Genomic DNA, 21,985 nt, shown 5'->3' on the forward strand with positions numbered 1-21,985 from the left:
AAAGTCACTTAAACATCACTTGCTGTTGGATAATACCATTTACTAGCAAGCGTGCAGCCCATTTACTAGCAAGTGTGCAGCTGTCCATTGCTGTTGCGCCACTTACTCCGTTCGTATCCATCTAGGCAGGAAGGTAAAATAATTTCTGTAAAGCATTGATTTGTAATTAACTTGTGAAGTACTTTTCCGATTTTAATTTAGTAGTTAAATCTTGTTAATTCTTATTAAAACATGGGTTCTTCTTTAGATGTCAAACTAAGCTCAATATCTGATCGTTATCTCAGACAAATCTCTTTAAGTCTCTTTTTAACAAGAGGAGAAAGTTTCTCCTCTTTTTAAAACTTCGACAGTACAAAAGAAAACCAACTGAGCTTCCTCAGTCTGACTGATTTTACTGTATAGCTTTTGCTAGTTTGTGAAGTTACACCCTTTCAACTTGAGACTGCTTTGATGTAAGTCAGGGCATAATTTCAGGTAAGAAAAACCTACGAAACCTCAAACAGCATTTCCAGCACACCCAAATCTTAACATTGACAGAAGTACGCATTTGCAAATTATCATAGCCAAAACCAGCATTGACTTTTTATCTTACCTATCTTATTCCTGAGTAAGCACAGGTCAAATTTACTACAAGTATAGCACTTGCTGCTGCCTTTGGAGAAATTAAATTAAATTGCATTTCTATTTCCGTATAGTTTCTGATATTTGAAAGGAAGCATACCTAGACTCCCCAGTAGGGAGCAGAGGCAAATAAAGGCATGTGACAGAAAAAACCAAGCAGATACAGTTAAAGAACCCTGGATGTCCATAAGAAGTACACAATAGACAGTTCCATGCCAAATCCATCCTGTATAACAAAGTATAATCAATTAGAATAATGTGGGAAACTGTCAGGTTTTTGAGACAGGAAAGAGAAAAATGAAAGAATCTGAGCCATACACTTGTGTCAAGTTCAGAAGACCTGCCTGAACACTACAGTGAACTGGTGGAAACAAATTATAAAAAGTATTCTATCTTACATGGTTACCTAAAAATGTGCTATCTATAACATTAGAAAAAGTGCATAAATTATAAAATTAAAAAAAAAAAATTGAGATTTTACAGTCTATCCCACAGAACATCAACTATCTAGAGAAACATGTAATAGGTTAAAACTTTAGTCATAGTCTTAATTTCAAGACTTTTGATATCAAGAAATTTTAAGTTTTTTAATGTTTCTTTTGTTTGGGTTTTTTTACTATCACTTCTGTTAGAATCGAGATTTTATACGGCATAATTTAACCTGCTACTAAGTAGAACAACTTTTTTTTATCTCCAATATACATACTTAATTTCAGGGAAAAAAAGGATCATAATCTACAACTGGGTATTTGTTCTTTTCCTTATACCACCTATAATTAGTGGCAAATTTAGGAAGATAAGAGACTGAATTATTGTACACTTTATCAATGAACTAATTATACTTTGTTTTTCCCCATTTCTCCCCCCTTTTCCTTTCTGAAACCAGACAATCAATCAGCACATAAAGGAACTCATTTACATGGAACACTATCACAATTGTCTTTGTTGGGTCACCATTTCATGAACAACTCAGGATGTATGGCTGTTAAAGACTGGTGCATATATAGAATTTAACAAATAACAGTTCTTATGCAGAGAGCAGTCACAGAGAAAAATAGCTAATCAAAACACATTACAACATTAAATTTTCACTTTTTATAAATGGAGTAAAGATGCTTTTAAATATATTTACAGTTAGAAAAATGACTTAGGATTACTACAGGTCAAAATTATTTAGAAATCATGAAAGTGAAGTTCATTTAAATTATAACATTATGAACAGAGTCAAATGCCATATTTACTTAGAATTTGTCTACTCTGCTGTCAGTATTATCACATCCCTTTAATCACAAACAGGCAAAAAATTATCTTAACTTTGTTTAATGCCAAAACAGGCATCACTGCAATGTAAACACTGGCAACGTAATAGTTCAGTTAAAACCACCACAGCTCAGTTTTTAGATCCTAGCTGACTTGTGTTGCACCTGTGGTTAGAAATTGCTTTTCTATGTCTTATTCCATAAAGAACAGCGAGACTTTTCTGCATTCTTTTTGATTATAGCCATACTTGTACCACATTTTTGAGATTATTCTCTAGAGACAGTTGAATCATAGCAAGATCCACTCCATCCTCCCTTCCTTCCAAACCAAATGGCTACTTATTTCTGAAGATACAAAGAGACCTCTTGTTGGCAGTGCCAGGTGGTTTATTCACATAAAGTTAAATGAAAATACGTTTCCCATTTAGTGAACTACTGGTAATAGATTATTATTTGTTTGCAAGGAATTCTGAAATGTGTTAGCATTCATTACATTTTAAATTAGAAACACATTTCAGAAAACATCTTGCGATAAGATTTGCTATCATTAAACTGCTTACTTTAAACAGTTTCATCTCTTGTAATCCATTACATCATTATATTCTGCAAATAGTCCCACCTAAAAATAAAATATAAAAAAATAAAGTTGAGAAGCATGTATTTTTCTTTTAAAAACTAGTGTATGTTATTCTGAACACCAGCCCAGCCCCAAAAACATTTAAGAACCTTAAAATGCATTGTTTTACAGATACTAAGATTTGGCCAGGTAACGGCAATGAACAGACATCCTATTTAGTAAGATAAAGCAGAATACATAATAAACAGGTCAGTAGTTATCCATCTGAAATAGCCTATAATTAACATTTGATGTCTAAAAAGTTTAAACAGCAACACCAAGGAATGAGGTATGTATGTTCTCAGATATCACATCAGACTTTCATTTTATGCAACTAACTGTATTTCACAACTAGCATCTTACAAAATAGACCAGTACCATTGTGCCTGTAGAAGTACTGCGTTAAAACCAGAAAAATACATTACTACAAGAAACCACCAAACATCACAATTGTCAGGGGCTACAAAAATCCATTGTTTTAGCTGTTAAGATGACTTATCATATGTTGGTAATAATTTGGGGCTGGATTCACTACCAAGAAGGTCCATCCAACTTTTACATGGGCTTAAAAATATATTTACTTTGAATGAAAAAGAAAAGAATCACAGGAGTGTAAGTGGACTACCTCACTAAAAGTAGCTAAATGGACTTTTGTACTGAACCTGAATCTATAATTTGAAATTTATACATGGATTGTATGTGTGTATCAAAACACTTATTGGTTGTAAACAAAAATGCAAAATCTGTATTCACAAAAATATTTTATTGGTAATTTTACATAATACCAGATGGGATTGTAAATAGTTCTGGTCTGTATCAGTATATTGCTAAGTGCGTAAATGTTGACAGTTTATGCCATAAAGTAGGGTACTGAGTTTTTTAATATGATTTATGACATAATATATTCTAATAGGCCAAATCAAAATTAAAGAAACTGATTCAGGAACAAAAAATTAATAGTACTGTTATTTCCTTATTCTTGTGCAACATCTGATATTCCTGTAATGAAATAAGAAGTGACTATATGACACTAGATAAATTTGGGGCAAGGAAACAGCACTAAGCAAAAATGAGAACTGCACTTCTGTTATTTTTAAAGCTTTTCCAAATTTTCCTATTTCCAAATGTTAGTTTTTGCCAAATGCATAGTCATCTGAGGTTCCATATTTGTTACACAACATAGAATACCAGTGTACAGTGACAATGTAGTACTTTACCTGAATTGTAAGGTTAACCAATCAATGCTTAGAACGTGTTTTCTATTTTGCTTGTAAACATTACAATAAGTGTTTTAAGTGTGAAAAAATATTGGTAAAACCATCAACATAATTCAGTAACAGTAATCTAGTAAAATGTGTCAAACATTGGCAAAAATTCATACAAATGTTTTATTTAATAACATTTTTCCTATTTAACCACACCAAGTACCAGCAGGTGTTTTTAAGAAGATAATTATTATGAAAATTCTGTTGCAGCAATAGTTGATTAAGTTGATCTCTGACTTGCATACATATAACTATGTTTCACAATTCTCAAATAATACATATTTAGGCAGCTTGAACTATGTTATAAAAATTTAAATTCAGTACATGCCAATAGTAGAGACTCCAAGAGTTGTGTTAGAATTCACTAAACTAAAAGTGAAAATGGACTTACCAATAACACTGCATAATGAACATTCAAACCACATTTTCATGGCACCTTTACACATGAAGATTAAAAAGTTCATCTGAAAATGCTTTGTAAGCATTTGTAGATTGCATTTAAATTATTGTTTCTACCACTGCACTTTTTTCTCTTTTTAAAACTGCATAAATTATGTTCCAGTCAACATACCAATTGTGCATGGATAATCTGTCATGAAAATGTGGTAACAGGTGACAGAAGTTATGTATTTGCATGTTTTGAAGAGAAGAGACTAAAGAAACTGGAGGAAAGAAACTTTAATGAGATTCCCCATTCAGTGATGACGCTTCTCCTCTGGGTGAAGATGACCTGGACATTCCCCTCTCTGTGTTGTCAGAGCTGGAACCACTCTGACTGTGTTGATCTGCAGAAGCAGCACTGGAAGCAGGCGGTGACTTAGTTTTCTCCTTAAAGTCTGTAATTATGACTGTCAGATCTCCAACGGTAACTTCCAAGTGCTGAGCGCTACTTCGATCCACATTTTTCAATCTTGGCCTAAATAAAGCAAAGAATCATATTAAAAGCACACACACCATCTTATTATCTTGTCTTCCTCCTACTTTTTAGGAGCTTTGGAGAACATACATGTGTACATAAGACTGCTATGTGCAACATGTAATACACAGGAAAACAACGTACCACAAGTATTTATAGTAGAGTGTTTCCTAGTATGTTTTGCATTAAAATAGCTGAACATAACACATTACCTGCTCCTAAGATTATTTAAAAGTTGACCTTATGAATAATGTAACTGTGCAGCAATATGGATGTGTTGCACATGTGAAGGTTTTTACTTTTAAAAATTAAGTCTTTCTTTATTGTGGCCATAGAAAGTTACAAATTTGATCCAGAGAAGCATCCGTCTCTGCAGCAGCCTTAAGCAGCAATTCTAAGTAGAGAATGATGTTCAATACTGAAGATGTTGGTGTCTGTCTTTTGAATTCAACAGTACAGATAGTGTTAACTTGCAGCAGGTTATTACTTCATTTCAAAACCTCACTAGGACTGCTAGTATACTATTTGAACTGGACTTTGTGTTCACAGTATAACTCTGGTATTCCTGGCATATGCTGTGATTTAAATTATGCACAGAGCTGAGTATTACACAGTGTTGATAGGGTAAGTCTCTTCATCTAATCTTTCAATTGCTTGATTTTGACAACATAGGGACCAGAGAAGAAAACTTTGACTTATATTCTGCCATCATATTTTTGCTAGTGACAAGCATAAATTACTTTCAATTTACTATTATCCTTTGACTACCATGAAAAACTGTCACCAGACAGCTGAATTTATACAATCGGTTATGAACTTAACTGACTCCACAGCTTTCACCAGCTCAAGCTGCAATACAATTAATATGACATCACATGTTAGCAGGTGTGCTAACAGCAAAGCCCTAACCTTTACCCTATCATCTGACTTTCTTTGAAGCAGAATTGGTTCCCAGTCACTTCAGCTGAAACACCTCATGCCTTTCCTCCACTAGAAAAGAGGCTTTGACATCTTGTTCCCCTGAGGCTGAAGTAGCATGACTGAAGAATTTAAAAGAAAACTGAAAATCCGCTGCTCTGTAACATGGGAATGGAGAGAAAAATTCAGCATTATCAACCCGCATACGTGACATGCCTGGAGCTTTTTAATCATATTGAGTGTGTACGCAGATTTTTATGATCGTTTCCAGCAATAACATACAGGTTTTCAGGCAAAGAGAAAAGGATATCCTTTTCCCAAAGGATACTGAAGAAATCTGCTTAAACTAATAAAGCATTCTTAACTTCCTATCCTACCTAGTGACTGAATTCTGTGAAAAATTGAAATGTTTGAAGCATTTAAAAAAAAAAAAAGTAGCCTAGTTATTTCAAATAGCAATTCGTAATGCAAATCTCAATACTGGTATTTCAGTCCAAGATTTTTATTTTAGTTATTTTTTAAATGTTCTCCCTTTTTCCCTACCTCACTTTTGCATTTTTTAATGTACTATTGCAATTCAACCATCACTATTTCAATTTATAATATTTAATTAGCTTAACTGAAACTCACTGTGTTAACTTCAAATACTTCATAACTGAAGTACTTCAGCTGCATAAGGTAAGCTAGTAAATTTGAGTATTAAAAAAAAAGAAAAAAAGAAAAAAAGAAGAAGGAACATCTCATCTTAATCCTGACCATGACTTTCTTAACAACTGTTCTCTCTTGACTCTCAAGTCTCGCCCTGGTTCTGATCCTGATGATCCTATTTCAGGCACAAGAGAAGCATCTGCTACTTCTCTGCATAACTAATCCCAAAGAATCTTCTTTAGCTGGACTACTTTGGAGCACTTCCAAAATAAAAATAAAAAAATAAGTAAATCAATAGTTCCTCCCACGTTTGATTAGACTACATGTCTTGTATACTTCTGAGCTTTTTCGCTTAGCATTCTTGCCACAATAACTTTATGCTTCGACTGTGATGATTTAGGGGTTAAACTTGCTACTTTTGTTTTGCAGTTTGCACCTTCCTTCTACCTGGTCTTACAGCAAGATCAAGGTTTTTACAACTGCTTGTCCATACTGTAATATTTTATGTTCTCAGTTCTAAGAGTCCAAGGTTTCCTTTAGCATGCCAGATGTAGCATGGAGATTTTTATCACTAGGTAATATACATGCCTTATCCTGTCACATTAATTTATACCCTAGTTCAGCCCTTCAGAATTTATTCCAGTTCTGCAAGGACAGCAATAACCACGCTACTTTCCCACTCTTCTGCAGTCTGGTACTGGTTCTCTCTCCCATTATTTTGCATGAAAACTAGTCATGCTGGTCCCCTCTCTTTTCCAGAGATGAGAATCATCCGTTTGCCTATCTACAGTTTTGTATGGTGTGAGAAATACATCTGTAACCCTTTCTCTCTATATTCAGCTGGTCTCCATCTTCTGGTCAAAACTACAAACTGCAGGTGTTCTTCACATTTAACAGGCATCCTAAACCAGTGAAACTTCACACACAAATATTTAGCCTTATTGTTGAAAGAGTTTTCCACAGCACTTACAAAGCAGTAAAATCACAGAGCATTTTCTTATTTTCTTTTTTAAATTATGTTTTACCAATGCCACAAGAGTTTCTAAAATTTTTACCTGGTTTTCTTATGACTGTTCTTTTTGCTTGTTGCTTCCTTTTCACTTTTTTCCTTTTCTACTTTGTCTTTTTTCTCTTTCTTTGATTGTGTAGGGGGCACGAATTGCTGAGGAACCTGCTGTGCAACCAGCTGAGAGACAGGTCGAGGTTTCCTGTGTGCACATATATATAGACACACATAATGCTTAGACTTTACAAGTCTCAAACTCTCTACACTTCAGTTATTAACATTAACAATCACTGTAAAAAGAAATACTGCTGAAACTTATCTTGCTGCTTCATTAAAATAGCATAACAAATTTAAACCCATTACAGTCTTTTGTTTCACTTACTTGCATTATCAACAAATGAGATTTTTTTTTTTTTTTAAAGGATTTAGGGACAAGACTTTGCAATGTCGCCTCTTCTCCCAGTTGTCATATCCAGACAGAGACTTACACAGAGTGAACTCCAAAAGATGAAGCTTCCAGAGGGAATACTTTACCACCCAGCCCCAGCCCCCTCAAATGATGAAGGTGTCTGTTTTGAGTCTACTGCAATACTGAAGTATACAATCCATATCACAAAAAGGAAAAAGCTGACCTTTCAGGTATCAGAGCTAAAGCCACTGTTGGCCTTATAGAGTAAAACTTAAGTGTTTTCAGCTCAAACAAATTCATTGAAAGCAATGACAAATCCTGTTATGTATCATTTTTATCAAGTTGTTCACTGGAAAAAATATACTGCACTAATAATAGTAGGATATAGCTGTCAGAACATATATATCTTAAAAGCTGGCAACAGAAACTTCTGACCACATTCCATCAGTACACGCAGCACAGGTTTCACTTCCAAGTTTCAATCCAAACTAGAAACCAGGGTGAGAAGAGGAACAGCAGGCAAAAGAATTTCAACAGTTTATTATTTTTACATTTTCTGAAATATCATTTTGAAATTGCTTCATTTTTATTTTACTTGGTATTAGGATACCAGGATTCTAAAGTGAAATGAAACATTTCACTCTTTCCAATGCAAGGGTATTTCTTTATTTTGAGATTTTGGAATTAAGAAATTTCAAGTCATGACATATAAAAAGGAAGGTTCTGTGATTCTATTAAGACTTTGAAGATGCAATTTCTTCTCCAAAAGAATGTTTACCCTGCCAAGCTCTTTGGTTTTTTTAGGTGGGTTGTGCTGTTGTTTCTTTTTTTTTTTAAATAGAAAAAGCATAAATTATATGCACTGTGATACTCTGAAAATACAAAGCAGTTATTAAAGCAACAGAACCTATCAGCTCTTACGCGTATTTATTTATCACAACCCACAGGATCACGCTACCAGCACTTCTTCCTTAGGTGAAGTGACAAGTAAAATAACAAAAGCAGAAAATCAAGGCAGCTCCCATTAGCAAGTTATAGTTTCAGTAATGATTGCAATAGTTCACATTACAGAGTGAAAGCCGAGTTACAAGAATCCATAAAGTGTGGGAAAGGCAGTTAATATAGAACAGCTGATATTTCATGAGTCTTCACAGCAAGTTCTTAATGAATTAAAGTAAAAATAAAGACTATTAAAAATGTCAACACAATAGAACTTTGGGGTAAAAACTAGACTACCGCATACCCACTCATGAACTAAGCCCACGCTAACTCATGGAGAGATGAAGATCAGCAACAGATCACTTAGTGAAAACTACCCAGCCTGTATCAACTGGCAAATAAATGACTACGTGCTTTTCAGGAGAGCATTGCAACTAGGACCTTGGAAAAGTAGAGTCCAAAATCACTGAAATGACTCAATGGACTACAATTGTTTACATTAACAGGCTACATAGGACATTTTTAAGAAAACTTGCCTCAGAACTGTTTCAACCATTTGTCACAGTAGTTCATAACAAAGCAAGAAGAGCCAAGGTGTAACTGATGCACAAGCTTATCATTTCAGGTGAAAAACACTTGTGATATATGAACAAAACTGATCATCTGCCTTGAATTGAAGATTGCTCCAGGAGGCAGGGATACAGGGAGTTAATATTCCTAGTGATGGCCAAGTGACATTCCCATCATTACTACATAGTGACCTGAGAGAATAAACTGACATGTTATGAAGTAAGACAGTAGTGAACTTCTTGACACAGAATTAATTATTGCCCAGGGCTGTGGACAACACCATGATCATGGAAACTTGTTAAAAAGGGGTAGAGAAGGAAAAAAAATTCTGAGCCAACTATTTTAGGAATTGTCAATTTGCAATAATTTTAATTCCTGAGGGCAAACTAGATAATTTCTAGTAGAGTACAGCTGGGAAATTAAGCTTAGTTCTAAGTCCTAGGTTTAGAACTTCTTTTTCTAGTAACATAAAACAAACGAGACTGACAAAAGAGATCTTTGCCACAAGGAACAGAAGTCAGTTAAGACAAAAAAAACACCAAGAAATCATGTTTGGGAAGATGCACTAAAAATGAATCAAGAGGTTCTATGTGGTTTTGCTGTGACAAGGAATTCCACTCAGTTATTTTATTCCTCCCAATTAAACACCGATCTTTTTGTTGTCAATTATTTCTATAGCTGTCTATCAGTTATATCTATGTTCCAAAATTTATTATCTGCTTTGTCACTTCTGGATTTCTTAAATGATGCATTCAGTGTTTTCATATTAAAAAATTGAGGAAAAAACCCATAAACTGACATCTCTCAACACTGAGAGTGTCTTTCAAGCATTCAATTTTTTTTTTTCCAGGTACTCAAAAGGGGCTACAGAACTGCAATCAAGTACTTTGCAAGCCATGCAGGCTTCAGGAGATAACTTTACCACTCATGAAGCTTTAACCTGATAGAATCGTTCATGATTTAATAGTAGCTGAACCATGTCATTCAAGCATGAAGGAATTCATACAGAGAAGGCTTTCTCACAGAGAAGATAAACGTTAAGAAAAACTATTCCTGTAACAGGAAATTGATTTTGATGATTTGCCAAAATATGACATTTTAAATTACTGGTTTTCAAAACCAGTTAGCTAAAGATGCCTTGTAATAGGCTGCTACAGATTAAGTAGATACAGAAAATGTTAACACCGCTTTTTATTTCATCAATATATTTATGGTAATTTGCTTTTTGAGCATATTCAAAAGCACCTGAGCTAACTGGTGTTTAGAAAGAAGCTCTACAAACTTCTGCATTATGATTACAAGCATTTTTGCCTCTACCACTGGAAGTGACTTTACAACTGAACAATCCAGAACTACAGAGATGCTAATAAATACAATACATATTGCTTAGTCAGCCCCTCAAAACTTTGCATTTTTGTCTAATAATTTCACGTCAATCATTTTAAGTGGAACACTAGCCAAGAGAGGCATACACTATTAGAAAAGATAAGAATTATAAATTCTTTCCAACAGAGGTGAACTTTATGGTTTAGGCCCTAAGCACTGCAGCTACCAGATTTACTGAGCTTCTGAGAGATCACTAAACATCACAGCTCCGAATATTATGCCCCTCCTTCTCTGTCACTTAGTTTTCCTTTTCAGCCAGTGTTATCTTTCTTCTAAGTTAATATCAGCCACACTTCTACCTACATTTCTATTCCAACCTCATCCATTATGGTTTTATCAGTTATCTAATTCCAATGTTGCTTTCAAGGTCCTGTGTACAAATACTCACACACTGTGTAATCTCCTTTAAAAAATAAGGAAAACTAACATTTTTGGTTTTTTAAAAAGCCAACAGACAGTAATACAAACATTCAAAGATATACCTTTTGTCTTCCCTAAAATTCCCATTAACACTAAACAACAAGGATGTCATCATTTTAACTCTATTCTTCTCGTGGCAGGATGCAACTACATTTTATCTTACACGATTTGATCTAGCTGCTGGTTTAGAGGGTATATTTACAGAGGCTGTAGAGAATCGTCTATTTAGGTTTTGTGTGCATAAACTCATTCAACACTGATGTTCTCAAAAGGAACAAATACTTAATACTGAGAAGGGTGGACTAGTTTTCATTGTTGGCATTCTTTAAAAAAAAAAAAAAAAAAGCTTTATAGCATAGCAATTTACATGCCTAGTAATGAAAATACTTATTCAAGAATACACGCAGTGCACTAGACCAAATGATATCTGGAACTTTTGCCCCGAGTCGTTTCCCTCTCCTAGAGCTCAACACAATACCTTCCTGCTCATAAGTCATTTTGGACGCCTCACAGCAGTACGTGCTTCCTTAATTTCCCTCACCTGGTATTCACCAATAATCTATGCAAAAAGAATTTTGACCAATTGGTGATGTGGTGAATAACTTGGTCTCATTATAACAAAGCTGGTCCATTTTGAAAACAGAAATAAACAAAAATAAAATCTATGTACAATATTAATAATCAACACATGCCGCAGAAGTACAGTAAACTCTCAGTTGCCCGAGTTGTGCATCAAACATGCAGACAACCAAACTGACTTAATGCTGAAGCATCTTGGGGTCTGGCTGAATTTATTTAATTTATACAGAGCACAACTACATTTGTACAGTGCTGCTTCGACAGCCATCACGAGTCCATAACGCAGTCTAATGTCTCCTGCACTACTTGGAATATAAGCTCAAATTCTGACACATCTGAGTTACTTATCTGTCAAACCAGCTCTAGGGTCCATCCGCTACATTCTGGGGACAAAGAGCATGGTGTGGACAACCGTGACAGTTTTCTCATGAGCCAACCCCAAATCTACCTACATCTCAAGTGAGTCCTGTGTCAGCATGATGCACCCCTGCGTGCAAGGTTTGGAGGAGATTTATCCGTTTGGTGCTGCATATCCTAACACGCAGGGCCAGCCAAGTAAGACTGCCAAGCAGCACAGTGCAGCCAAGCAAATAAGATTGCTGAGAAGCACAGTGCAGAGACATCAACAGTCTAACAGAGCAACCAACACCTTAGATTTGATTCAGTGTGAGCCACGCTGGACTTGGACTGGTCCACACAGAACCAGTATCCATATCCTCCCAGTATCCACAGATCTCAGAACATATCCTATGCTTTTCTATATGGAAAGCTAGATGCTGTAATTAAATCTCAGTGCTGAATATATACACCTTTTCAACCTGTTGTCGGAAAAGTGTATTGTCATCTATAATGTGCAGTTTACACAGTTCAGATATTCTGAAGAATAGGAGACATACTCAAAGGCATGCTCTTTCTTGAAGCTAAGTCTCCTCTGCTTTATATATTTTACTACTGCAAAAGCATTAAAATTATGATTTCCCAATCTTAACAGAACAGGTCTAAATTAAGAAAATGCTGTCACCTCAATCAAGCTGAAAGATGCTCTTCAACAGGTGACCTGGATCCAGAATAATACCTGCCAAGCAGAGCTTCCATTCTAATATGATCCTTTCCTTCCCTTTCCTCTTCTCAAGTCCATCCACCCCCGGCTTCAATTCAGACAAAAAGCCCTTGCTGGATGCTTATCCTGTCTGGAGTGGCAAATTACTGATTTTGTAAAGCAAGTGCCACATGCAACATACCTAAAAACTTTTAGAATACCACATGTTAAGCCAGATATTTAAGTCTGCTATTGAGCTCTGGTCACTTTACTTGCCACACTTTTCCTCCAATAACTAGAGCAATATTCTAGTCCAGTTTTACTTACCCATCAATGAGCTGATACAATACTGTTTTCAAATTCATCTTGCTCCCTGGTTTCCTATGAAATTATACACATCTTGCCCAATCCTAGAAATCAGGAAGAAATTACCTGTGAAACACTATTCCTACAGAAGGTTGTTATGTTGTAGCTGCCCAATATGGTATTGATCGATTTTCGGTTCACGGACTCAAGTTTCTCTTCCAGATACTAAGAAGCTACCTTTTGAATGACAGAAGGATTCAATGAAACAGGCAAGATGTTCATGCTATCAAACAGAAGAGGTAACTGTTATATACCAGGAATCATTTATTCATCAGAACAGTTCGAGCTTTCAGGCTGATCAGCAATATGTTATCTCCTGTCATATTTTCATTCCCAAAAAAGACCAGCTCCTGAGCAAAACAAAGTCTGTGGTATTTCTTCAAAATTCTTCACCTGATTTTATGTAGAATCTCTACACGATATCCCATACATTCCACAATTGCAACTTTGCACACAAATTTTTTCCTTTACTCCATTGTAAGAGATCAGCACCTCTTAAAAAAAAAAAAAAAGGTTTCAAGAGACTTAAAGAGGTTTTATTCAAAGGCACCCCTAATCCTTAAGCAGTACCATTTATCTAAACTTCTCTTCCCTACAGGGAGACATTGACCTTTTGTTCAAGACAGCAGCTTCATCCCTCAAGAAAGAAAGGTTAGAAGTATCTGGAACAGAAACCTCACTGATTTTGTCTTGCCCTTGGTTACAGAATGCTTTCCTCAAAAATGAAAAATCCACGTTATTCTCTAAATACAAAGTATTGTTTGCTTTCATGTGATTCAGGAGGACTGAATAAATGCTTCCGAGTTAGTGGAAGTTCCCAAATCTTCTACTCTACTTCATGTTGCTTTAAGGCCCTCACCATACAGGACTCAAGTAATGAGTCCAGCATGGTTTTTTTGAACATCAGCTTCATTCACACTTCTGCAATCTGTTCTGTCCCACCAGCAAGGCATGACAGAATCCATTCTTTGGAAACCAGCAATCTAGTCAATCAGTGACCTGAATTTCACTCTCCAGGGTTTTTCAAGAATTATCAAAATCGCTATTGCCAAAAGGCATTAGAAGCAGTAACTAATCCATTCATACAAGTCGTCTTTGGTCAAACTTGCGAAGCTGATTGCTAAAGAATAAGGTCAGTACAAAATAAAGAAATGCTTTGGCCTTTACAAACTCCACACACAGGGTTTTTTTATGATGTCTCCTTGGGAAAATCTTGGGAGTTTATTCCAAAAGCTGCATTACAAACACAGTGTATGCTGATGCACTATGGATTAAACCCAGAACACTTGTCACAGTTCTGACTAAGGTAGTAGAAACTCTAAAATCAAAGTCAGGCATTCCCAATTAACTATCTTCAGGCAAGGCATAAGAGAACAAGATCAGTCAGCTTCTAGGAAGAAGTACCTAGAAGTAATCACTAGGCATCAGAGAAAGTCAGCTGCTCAAATCACTGCAAGTTTTCCTATATCCTACCTTCTTCTTTGTTTACTACTTATGAAGGACAACTGCTTAAAAAGCAACCCTCCCAAAATCGTGCATTTCTGACAGTCACAAAGAAATATGACTACTACAATATCGTCATGACAATGCCTCCACTTTCTATCTGATTAATACCCCTTTGATTTTTCCTTCTATCTTATTCTACCTTATCTTATATACAAACTTATGCAACTTCTACTTTAAGTTTCACTTTAAGTTATGCTGAAATTCAGCTGGTTTCTATTTGGATAGCTAGAAATTTTTGTTCAAGCACTCATCTGAACTTTAATTACAAAAGCTTTTCTTTCATTTACCTAAAATTACACTGCTTGCTTCTTCCTTTGACTTCCATATAAAATGTGTCCCATGGATCTATAGAAATATAAATAAAGTACCACGGATAAGCTGATATGCAGTAACCAACTGTGCACTCTTAAGCCACTGTAAATGCTCAGTAACTTCGGACAGAAAACGACTTTACTGCAGGCAGTTCTGACAACGAGGTGATGCGCAGGAACGTATTATAGTACTGTAACAATTGAAACAGCATTAAAGTCTTCAGACACTTTTCAGAATTACTGCCAAATGCAAGGAAAGCATTTAACGCATTCTTCTCAAATTCAAAACCGGCACCTTCCCCACAGGTTGACCTTCCAGTCAAGTAATCATATGATACTTCAGAGATTAAACACTCTTCCAATGTTTTTCACAAACCCACCATGTCCACTAGTATTCATACTTAAAATCTTCTTGATTTTGTCCAAAATGATACACTTTTCTATACTATATAGTATATATGTATAGGGATAGTACTTTAAACATCTGGGTTTTTTATGGTATTCAACCATGCTAGAAGATTCAGACACATCAAATATAGGTTTACACTGCCTAGACTGATAAAACTCTTGGCTACCTGAAAACAGCATACAACTTACAGTAATATATACCATGCCATAAAAACACTGTTACCATGACACAACTAATTTCTACTTTAATTGTACCTTGTCATCTTCCCTCCAACCCACCTCTTCTCGGGGTGTGTAGGGCGGTCTATCTCCTTTTTGAAATGCAAGCTTTTAGAAGCCACTATCAAAGTCTTTGGTAACTTCGGTTACTCTGCACCAAATGTAAAGTTACTCACTTCATAGCAAACCTACAATAGTTGTGTGTATTTTGTTCATCTAGAAGTTACCATAGATTTACATCGTTATGAAAAAAAAAAAAAAGGTATTCCTCTCTCTCTCTAGTGCCTCTCTAGGGGCAGGCCACTCAGGAGGACTACAAGGATGTTGTGAGGTTATGCTGCAGGGAGAAGATTAGAAGGGCCGAAGCCCAGCTGCAACTTAATCTGGCCACTGCTATAAAAGATAACAAAAAACGTTTTTACAAATACATGAGCAACAAAAGGAGGGCTAAGGAGAATCTCCATCCTTTACTGGATGTGGGGGGAAACATAGTGACAGAGGACAACGAAAACACTGAAGTACTTAATTCCTTCTTTGCCTCAGTCTTTCATAGTCAGATTGTTCTTTCTCAGGGTACCCAGCCCCCTGAGCTGGAAGACAGGGATGGGGAGCAGAATGAAGCCCCCATAATCCAAGGGGAAATGGTTAACAACCTGCTACACCACATAGACACACAGAAGGCTATAGGGCCGGATGGGATCCACCCAAGGGTACTGAGGGAGCTGGAAGAAGTGCTCACCAAGCTACTTTCCACCATTTATCAGCAGTCCTGGCTAACCAGGGAGGTCCCAGTTGACTGGAGGTTAGCAAATGTGACGCCCATCTACAAGAAGGGCCAGAAGGAGGATCTAGGGAACTACAGGCCTGTCAGCCTGACCTTGGTGCCAGGGCAGGTTATGGAGCAGATCATCCTGAGTGCCATCATGAAACACATACGGGACAACCAGGGGATCAGGCCCAGTCAGCATGGGTTTATGAAAGGCAGGTCCTGCTTGACTAACCTGATCTCCTTCTATGACAAGGTGACCCACTTAGTGGCTTAGTGGCTGTGGCTATTGTCTACCTGGACTTTAGTAAAGCCTTTGACACTGTTTCCCACAGCATTCTCCTGGAGAAACTGGCTGCTCATAGCTTGGATGGGCGTACTCTTCGCTAGGTAAAAAACTGGCTGGATGGCCAGGCCCAAAGAGCAGTGGTGAATGGAGTTAAATCCAGTTGGAGACTGGTCACAAGTGGTGTTCACCAGGGCTCAGTACTGGGGCCAGTTCTGTTTAATATCTTTACCAATGACCTGGATGAGGGGATCGAGTGCACCCTCAGTAAGTTTGCAGACACCAAGTCGGGTGGGAGTGTTGATCTCCTGGAGGGTAGGAAGGCCCTGCAGAGGGACCTGGACAAGCTGGATTGTTGGGCCAGGTCCAACTGTATGAGATTCAACAAGGCTCAGTGCTGGGGTCCTGCACTTGGGTCACAACAACCCCATGCAACGCTACAGGCATGGGGAAAAGTGGCTGGAGAGCTGCCCGGTGGAAAAGAACCTGGGGGTGTTGGTTGACAGCTACCTGAACATGAGCCAGCAGTGTGTCCAGGTGGCCAGGAAGGCCAATAGCATCCTGGCTTGTATCAGGAATAGTGTGGCCAGCAGGACTAAGGAAGCGATCGTCCCACCTGTACTCAGCACTGGTGAGGCCACACCTTGAGTACTGTGTTCAGTTTTGGGCCCCTCATACAAGAAGGACATGGAGGTGCTGGAGCGTGTCCAAAGAAGGGCAACGAAGTTGGTGAAGGGTCTAGAGCACAAGTCTTATGAGGAGAGGCTGAGGGAGCTGGGGTTGTTTAGCCTGGAGAAAAGGAGGCTGAGGGAAGACCTTATTGCTCTCTACAACTACCTGAAAGGAGGTTGTAGTGAGGTGGGGGTCAGTCTCTTCTCCCAAGTACCAAGCAATAGGACGAGAGGAAATGGCCTCAAGTCGAGCAAGGGGAGGTTTAGGTTGGATATTAGGAAAAACTTCTTCACTGAAAGGGTTGTGAGGCACTGGAACAGGCTGCCCAGGGAAGTGGTTGAGTCACCACCCCTGGAGATATTTAAAAGAAGGGTAGATGTGGTGCTCGAGGACATGGTTTAGTGGTGGACTTGGCAGTGCTAGGTTAAAGGTTGGACTTGATGATCTTAAAGGTCTTTTCCAACCTAAATGATTCTATGATTCTATAAATACCACTTGACTGCATAATTTCACAAAGCTCTTAAAAGTAAAGACTCTCATACATTGGCTAGTCTAAAATGCTGCAAAACTACATTAAAAACAATTGAAACAGTTTATAAAACACTTCCACGAGTGTTTTCAGAATGCATTTGCAAGACAGCATGAGACTTGATGTATCAGCCCACTGAGAAAAACCAGGCATGCGCATTGCAAAGAGCGTGCACCTAATAAGCCTGAAGACCACCCTGCTCAACATTTCTCAGAACTGCCAGCAAAACCAAAAAGACAATCTCCTGTAAAGCTAATATTAGAGTAAGTACTTGTTTGTTTTTTCTTAAATAATTCATCTCCTTGAGCAAGCAAGAAAACTCTAACATTGTATTGTTTATTCCACTTTAAGTAACTCAATTAACAATATACCATTGTGAACTAAACAAAACTATTGGAAGAAATACCTTTAGGTTTAACCAAACCCTAATAAAAATCTTGTTTTGCTGATGTTTGTATCACACATGTCTTTTAAAAGTCTAAACAGAATAGAGTTAAGTGCATTAAAATCTTGTTGAGAACAAATTCAAATCATTAAAATCCTACTCTGTTCTTTCATTACTAGACTGGGTCATTTCCCAATACAAATGTACAGGCTTTAAATATCTTATAATTTATTTGAAGATCATTTTCCACTCACGTCTATCCTAAATATTAATGTCTCAAGAAGCTAATAGAAATCTGATATCCACAGTAATACTCTAATCTCCATTTTTCTAGTTCACAGTCATTACTGAAATCTCAAGAAAAGCTTATCTTTGCATACTTTCTACTTAATCATCATATTCTTGCTAGTCCCTACTCAAATCTCCTTCACCACATGTCCTCATTTCTCTAACTACTAAGGTCCACATTCTCAAATATATCTTAACACAGTAATTAAAGCAATTAATTTAAAAATAAGAAGTTTTTCCTAATCTCCAAAGCAAGTAGAGGCATACAGGGAGTCAGCTGGAAAGAGCCATGATTTTACAGTAAACAGCTTTTTAAACAAACAGACAAAAAAAAATAGGAAAAAGTAGTTTTAGATAGAAGATTTTCTAAGTGAAAGACTACTCCTGTAACACATATTATTAGGAAAATATCTTCACTTAGGTATGAATATTTTGGGCAATTCTTATGGCAGTTATTTCAGTAACTTTTACAGGGTGCAGCTATAGTTAAATACTGTAGCAATATTATAGTATGATATGCTTCCTTTGCATTTTCAAAAAGACATTAATTATGCAAAGTCCTAACTGTAACTTTGTAATAAAGCTTAGACAGCTTTTTACTCTGAAGATCACAGGATAGGTTACAACCAGCAGCTTTGGAATGTGACTTTTTCATGATTGACTGATGATGTAGATTTAGACGCCAGAAGGTCTAAACAGCTCCAGAATGAAATACATATCTATATATATATTTCAGAATTCAGTTTCTGTAACAATCCAGTACTTTGAAGTCGAAGCTACTAGGAAGTAAATAAACTTTCCTCCCATCAATTCTTTTTAATACAATTACATCCCTCATACACTGATAACAAGTTACTTTACAAATACCAAGTAATTAACATTTCCACTTCCTTGGGCACACTTTCTCTCTTTTTCAGAAGTCTTTCTGCAAAACAGGTTACAGTAACGCCAGTGATTCTTGCACCTATGCCCCTTCCAGAGTCTCTTTACCCTCCCACTCTAACTGGCTTTAATAACAGCAAATGTAAGCAACTTCACCTAAACAGAGGGAAAAATTAGACATATACACAACTACCCCAGTCTTCCTTGTTTTGAGCTGATCTCTGCCTGCAAAGAGCTTAACTTCAGAGATTTTTTTTTTTTTTTTAAGGACTAGAAATCCATGAAAAATGTTGGAAGGCCAAGGCCCGTATTTATACAGACATTGCAATAGTGTTGACAGCTTTAAATAAAATAAAAAGAACCAAATTTAATTTAGCATCATAATCTTGTTATTATGGCTTACAAATGCACAGGTGAAGAACTTCCTAACAGTCAAGAAATTACTTAAGTTACTTAAGTTCCTTATAATATAGAAAGAAATCAATAGAACAGAGATACACATACATGCATTAAGTCATTGCAGTAACTGTCCTCATGTAATAATGCAGACAGTCAACAGTCAATTTGACACATAGTGAATGGTAGAATCTTATTAAACTTCAAGTGAGAAGGCAAAAGTTTAAGTCTTACATTTTAGGCCATTCATTCCAGTTTATGCACAAATCCGTATTGTTAGGGTGTAAGTACGTGCAATCTGGCTGTACAGAAGCAACGAAAAAAATTCCCTATCTTTCCCCTATCAATTTCCCTATCTTTTTTACTGATCTTTCTTCATGCCTCAAGAAGACAATGAATTTTTCAAGTGCTAGTTTGACAGTAAACATTTAAAGCATGAAATATTTTTCAAACTTTGACAGTGGAGGACTATTTTTGTTAAAATCCAAACAGTCATTCCCAAATAATTAGAGAGAATTGTCATGCATTTCTACACACAAAACACACACCAGCTTTTAATATATCCTTCCACATACTTGCAGATTAGTAGCTACAATATTTTGAGACTTTATTTCCTTCCATCAGGAAATTTTTCAACTAACTTAACATTCTATTTTTTCTAGGTTTGATACATAAGCAAAATTTACTTTTTTAATCACATTTACTTTTTAATGGACTATCACATCTACTCCACAAGCTCTTTGTGCAGCACCTTGTGCAACAAGAGCTTCTAGGTTCCGCCAAAATACCAAGGAAACAACATTCCAGAACAAAGGAAACTGCTTTTTCAACTTCACTGAAAACCCAGCATAAACATTTATTCTATTGCCATTGCTGATTTTTGTGATCAAGTGCAAACAGACCACAACTCACCTCCTAATACGAAAAAGGGGGAAAAAAGGGGGGGGCGAAAGGGGAAAAAGGATTTGTTTCTGCATAGGCAGATCAGTGATATTATCTAAAGCAAGCAGGAAATCATCAGGAACACTGTGTATACTATGTAGTATTGCAAACACTGTGTTCAATTAGATCTTGCAAACTGTGGTCTACACTGAAGCTATCAGTTCACGTAATGACACTACTCCTGATTTTTAGCAGTTGAAGTCACATTATGAAAAGCAAAAAAAAATTTCCTATTACCAGTTTTTGTAATGCAAGTACAATAGTTGCTAGCAATTAAATTAAATCACTAGCAGGAGAAGCAGTCTTTGGATTCTGACACAGATCAGCTCACCCTCCCTCAGTCATCAGTACTCTATTAAGCTATTCATAGAATAAAAACTATAAGATTAACCTACGTTTAGCTTGCCGTGTCACATGAATATGCTCATGCTAATCACCACACAAAGCCATCTTGTGAGTAACTAGTCTTTATTTCTACATTGAAGCAGTTCATGATTAAATGCATCTTCAACATCGATAATTTATGTTGTTATCCAAAATTATTTTTTCTCATTACCATCACTTCCGTCATATCCTAGAGTGTTAACAGTACATTACACTGCCTCTGCAAATAATACAACTGAATAATTATGCCAGTGCAAACAATGGAGCTAGTGGTCTGTATGGGAAAACATAATATAGATCCATATGCATATTGCAGAGTAACAAGGCAATTTCTACACATCCTATCTGTATTTGAATTCTAACTTTCAGCCAGCTCTGATTTCCAGTGCTTTCATATTCCTAGCTGTTTTACAGCATGAATCATTTACTTGGAATTCATCCATTCAGTGCATTTCTAGCAATTCTGTCTTTCAATAAAAGCTGATTCAATTAGAATAGACTTACAAGACCCATATGGTTTTATCAGTCACTGTATAAATGTGCAGAAAACTACCCCTTGAGGCAGTGTCCCTATTTAATCATTCCCTTAAAGGGAATGCCCTATTTTCCAGATGACATTTAACAGATGAGGCCAGCAAGTCTCCTGAAGACAACTGGTACACTGCACAACAGCCTGCCCTCAGAAGAAATATCCATATCGGAGCCTTTAGAAAGCCCAAATTCATCTTCACGGACAGTTTTTAAAGCAGCCATCAAATACTACTTTTCCAACAACCAGTTTTACGGCTTCAACCTCTCGCACACTGTTGTTAGAAATTCTTCCCCATATGCCACAAACTGTGGTTCACCGAAGCTCGGCATAAGTGACAGCTATATTGAAAATATCCTGTTTGAGAAACATAGGGGTATCAACCAATTTGTGTTTCCTAGATGTCAATGTGCTACCCATGAGCAGGGGTCAGGAAGCTCTATTTCCTTAACAACATCCCCTGGGGAGGCAGTATTTGGGAGTCTGCAGAGAAGGCAGCAGTTACAGTCTTTTAGACCCCTAGAT

The 21,985-nt window shown here is 36.7% G+C and overlaps 1 protein-coding gene across 2 annotated transcripts in view; it reads right to left on the reverse strand.

The window, feature by feature from the left end:
- Positions 1–1,701: 1,701 nt before the first annotated feature.
- Positions 1,702–21,985, reverse strand: part of YAF2 (YY1 associated factor 2) — a 29,757-nt gene continuing 9,473 nt past the window's right edge. The window contains exons 2-4 of one of the 2 annotated variants that reach the window (XM_087764714.1): positions 12,919–13,001; positions 7,299–7,451; positions 1,702–4,677 (exon numbers count right to left, since the gene is read on the reverse strand). In XM_087764714.1, the coding sequence (XP_087620840.1) occupies positions 4,440–4,677; positions 7,299–7,451; positions 12,919–12,956 (429 nt within the window). In that variant the 5' untranslated portion in view covers positions 12,957–13,001 and the 3' untranslated portion in view covers positions 1,702–4,439. The remainder of the gene's footprint in view (positions 4,678–7,298; positions 7,452–12,918; positions 13,002–21,985) is intronic. The other variant, XM_087764713.1, reaches the window with a different exon arrangement.

This window comes from Nipponia nippon, unplaced genomic scaffold, assembly GCF_047370975.1.
Source record: "Nipponia nippon isolate SJK-2023a ecotype South Korea unplaced genomic scaffold, ASM4737097v1 scaffold_3, whole genome shotgun sequence".
NCBI classification, from domain to species: Eukaryota; Metazoa; Chordata; class Aves; order Pelecaniformes; family Threskiornithidae; genus Nipponia; species Nipponia nippon.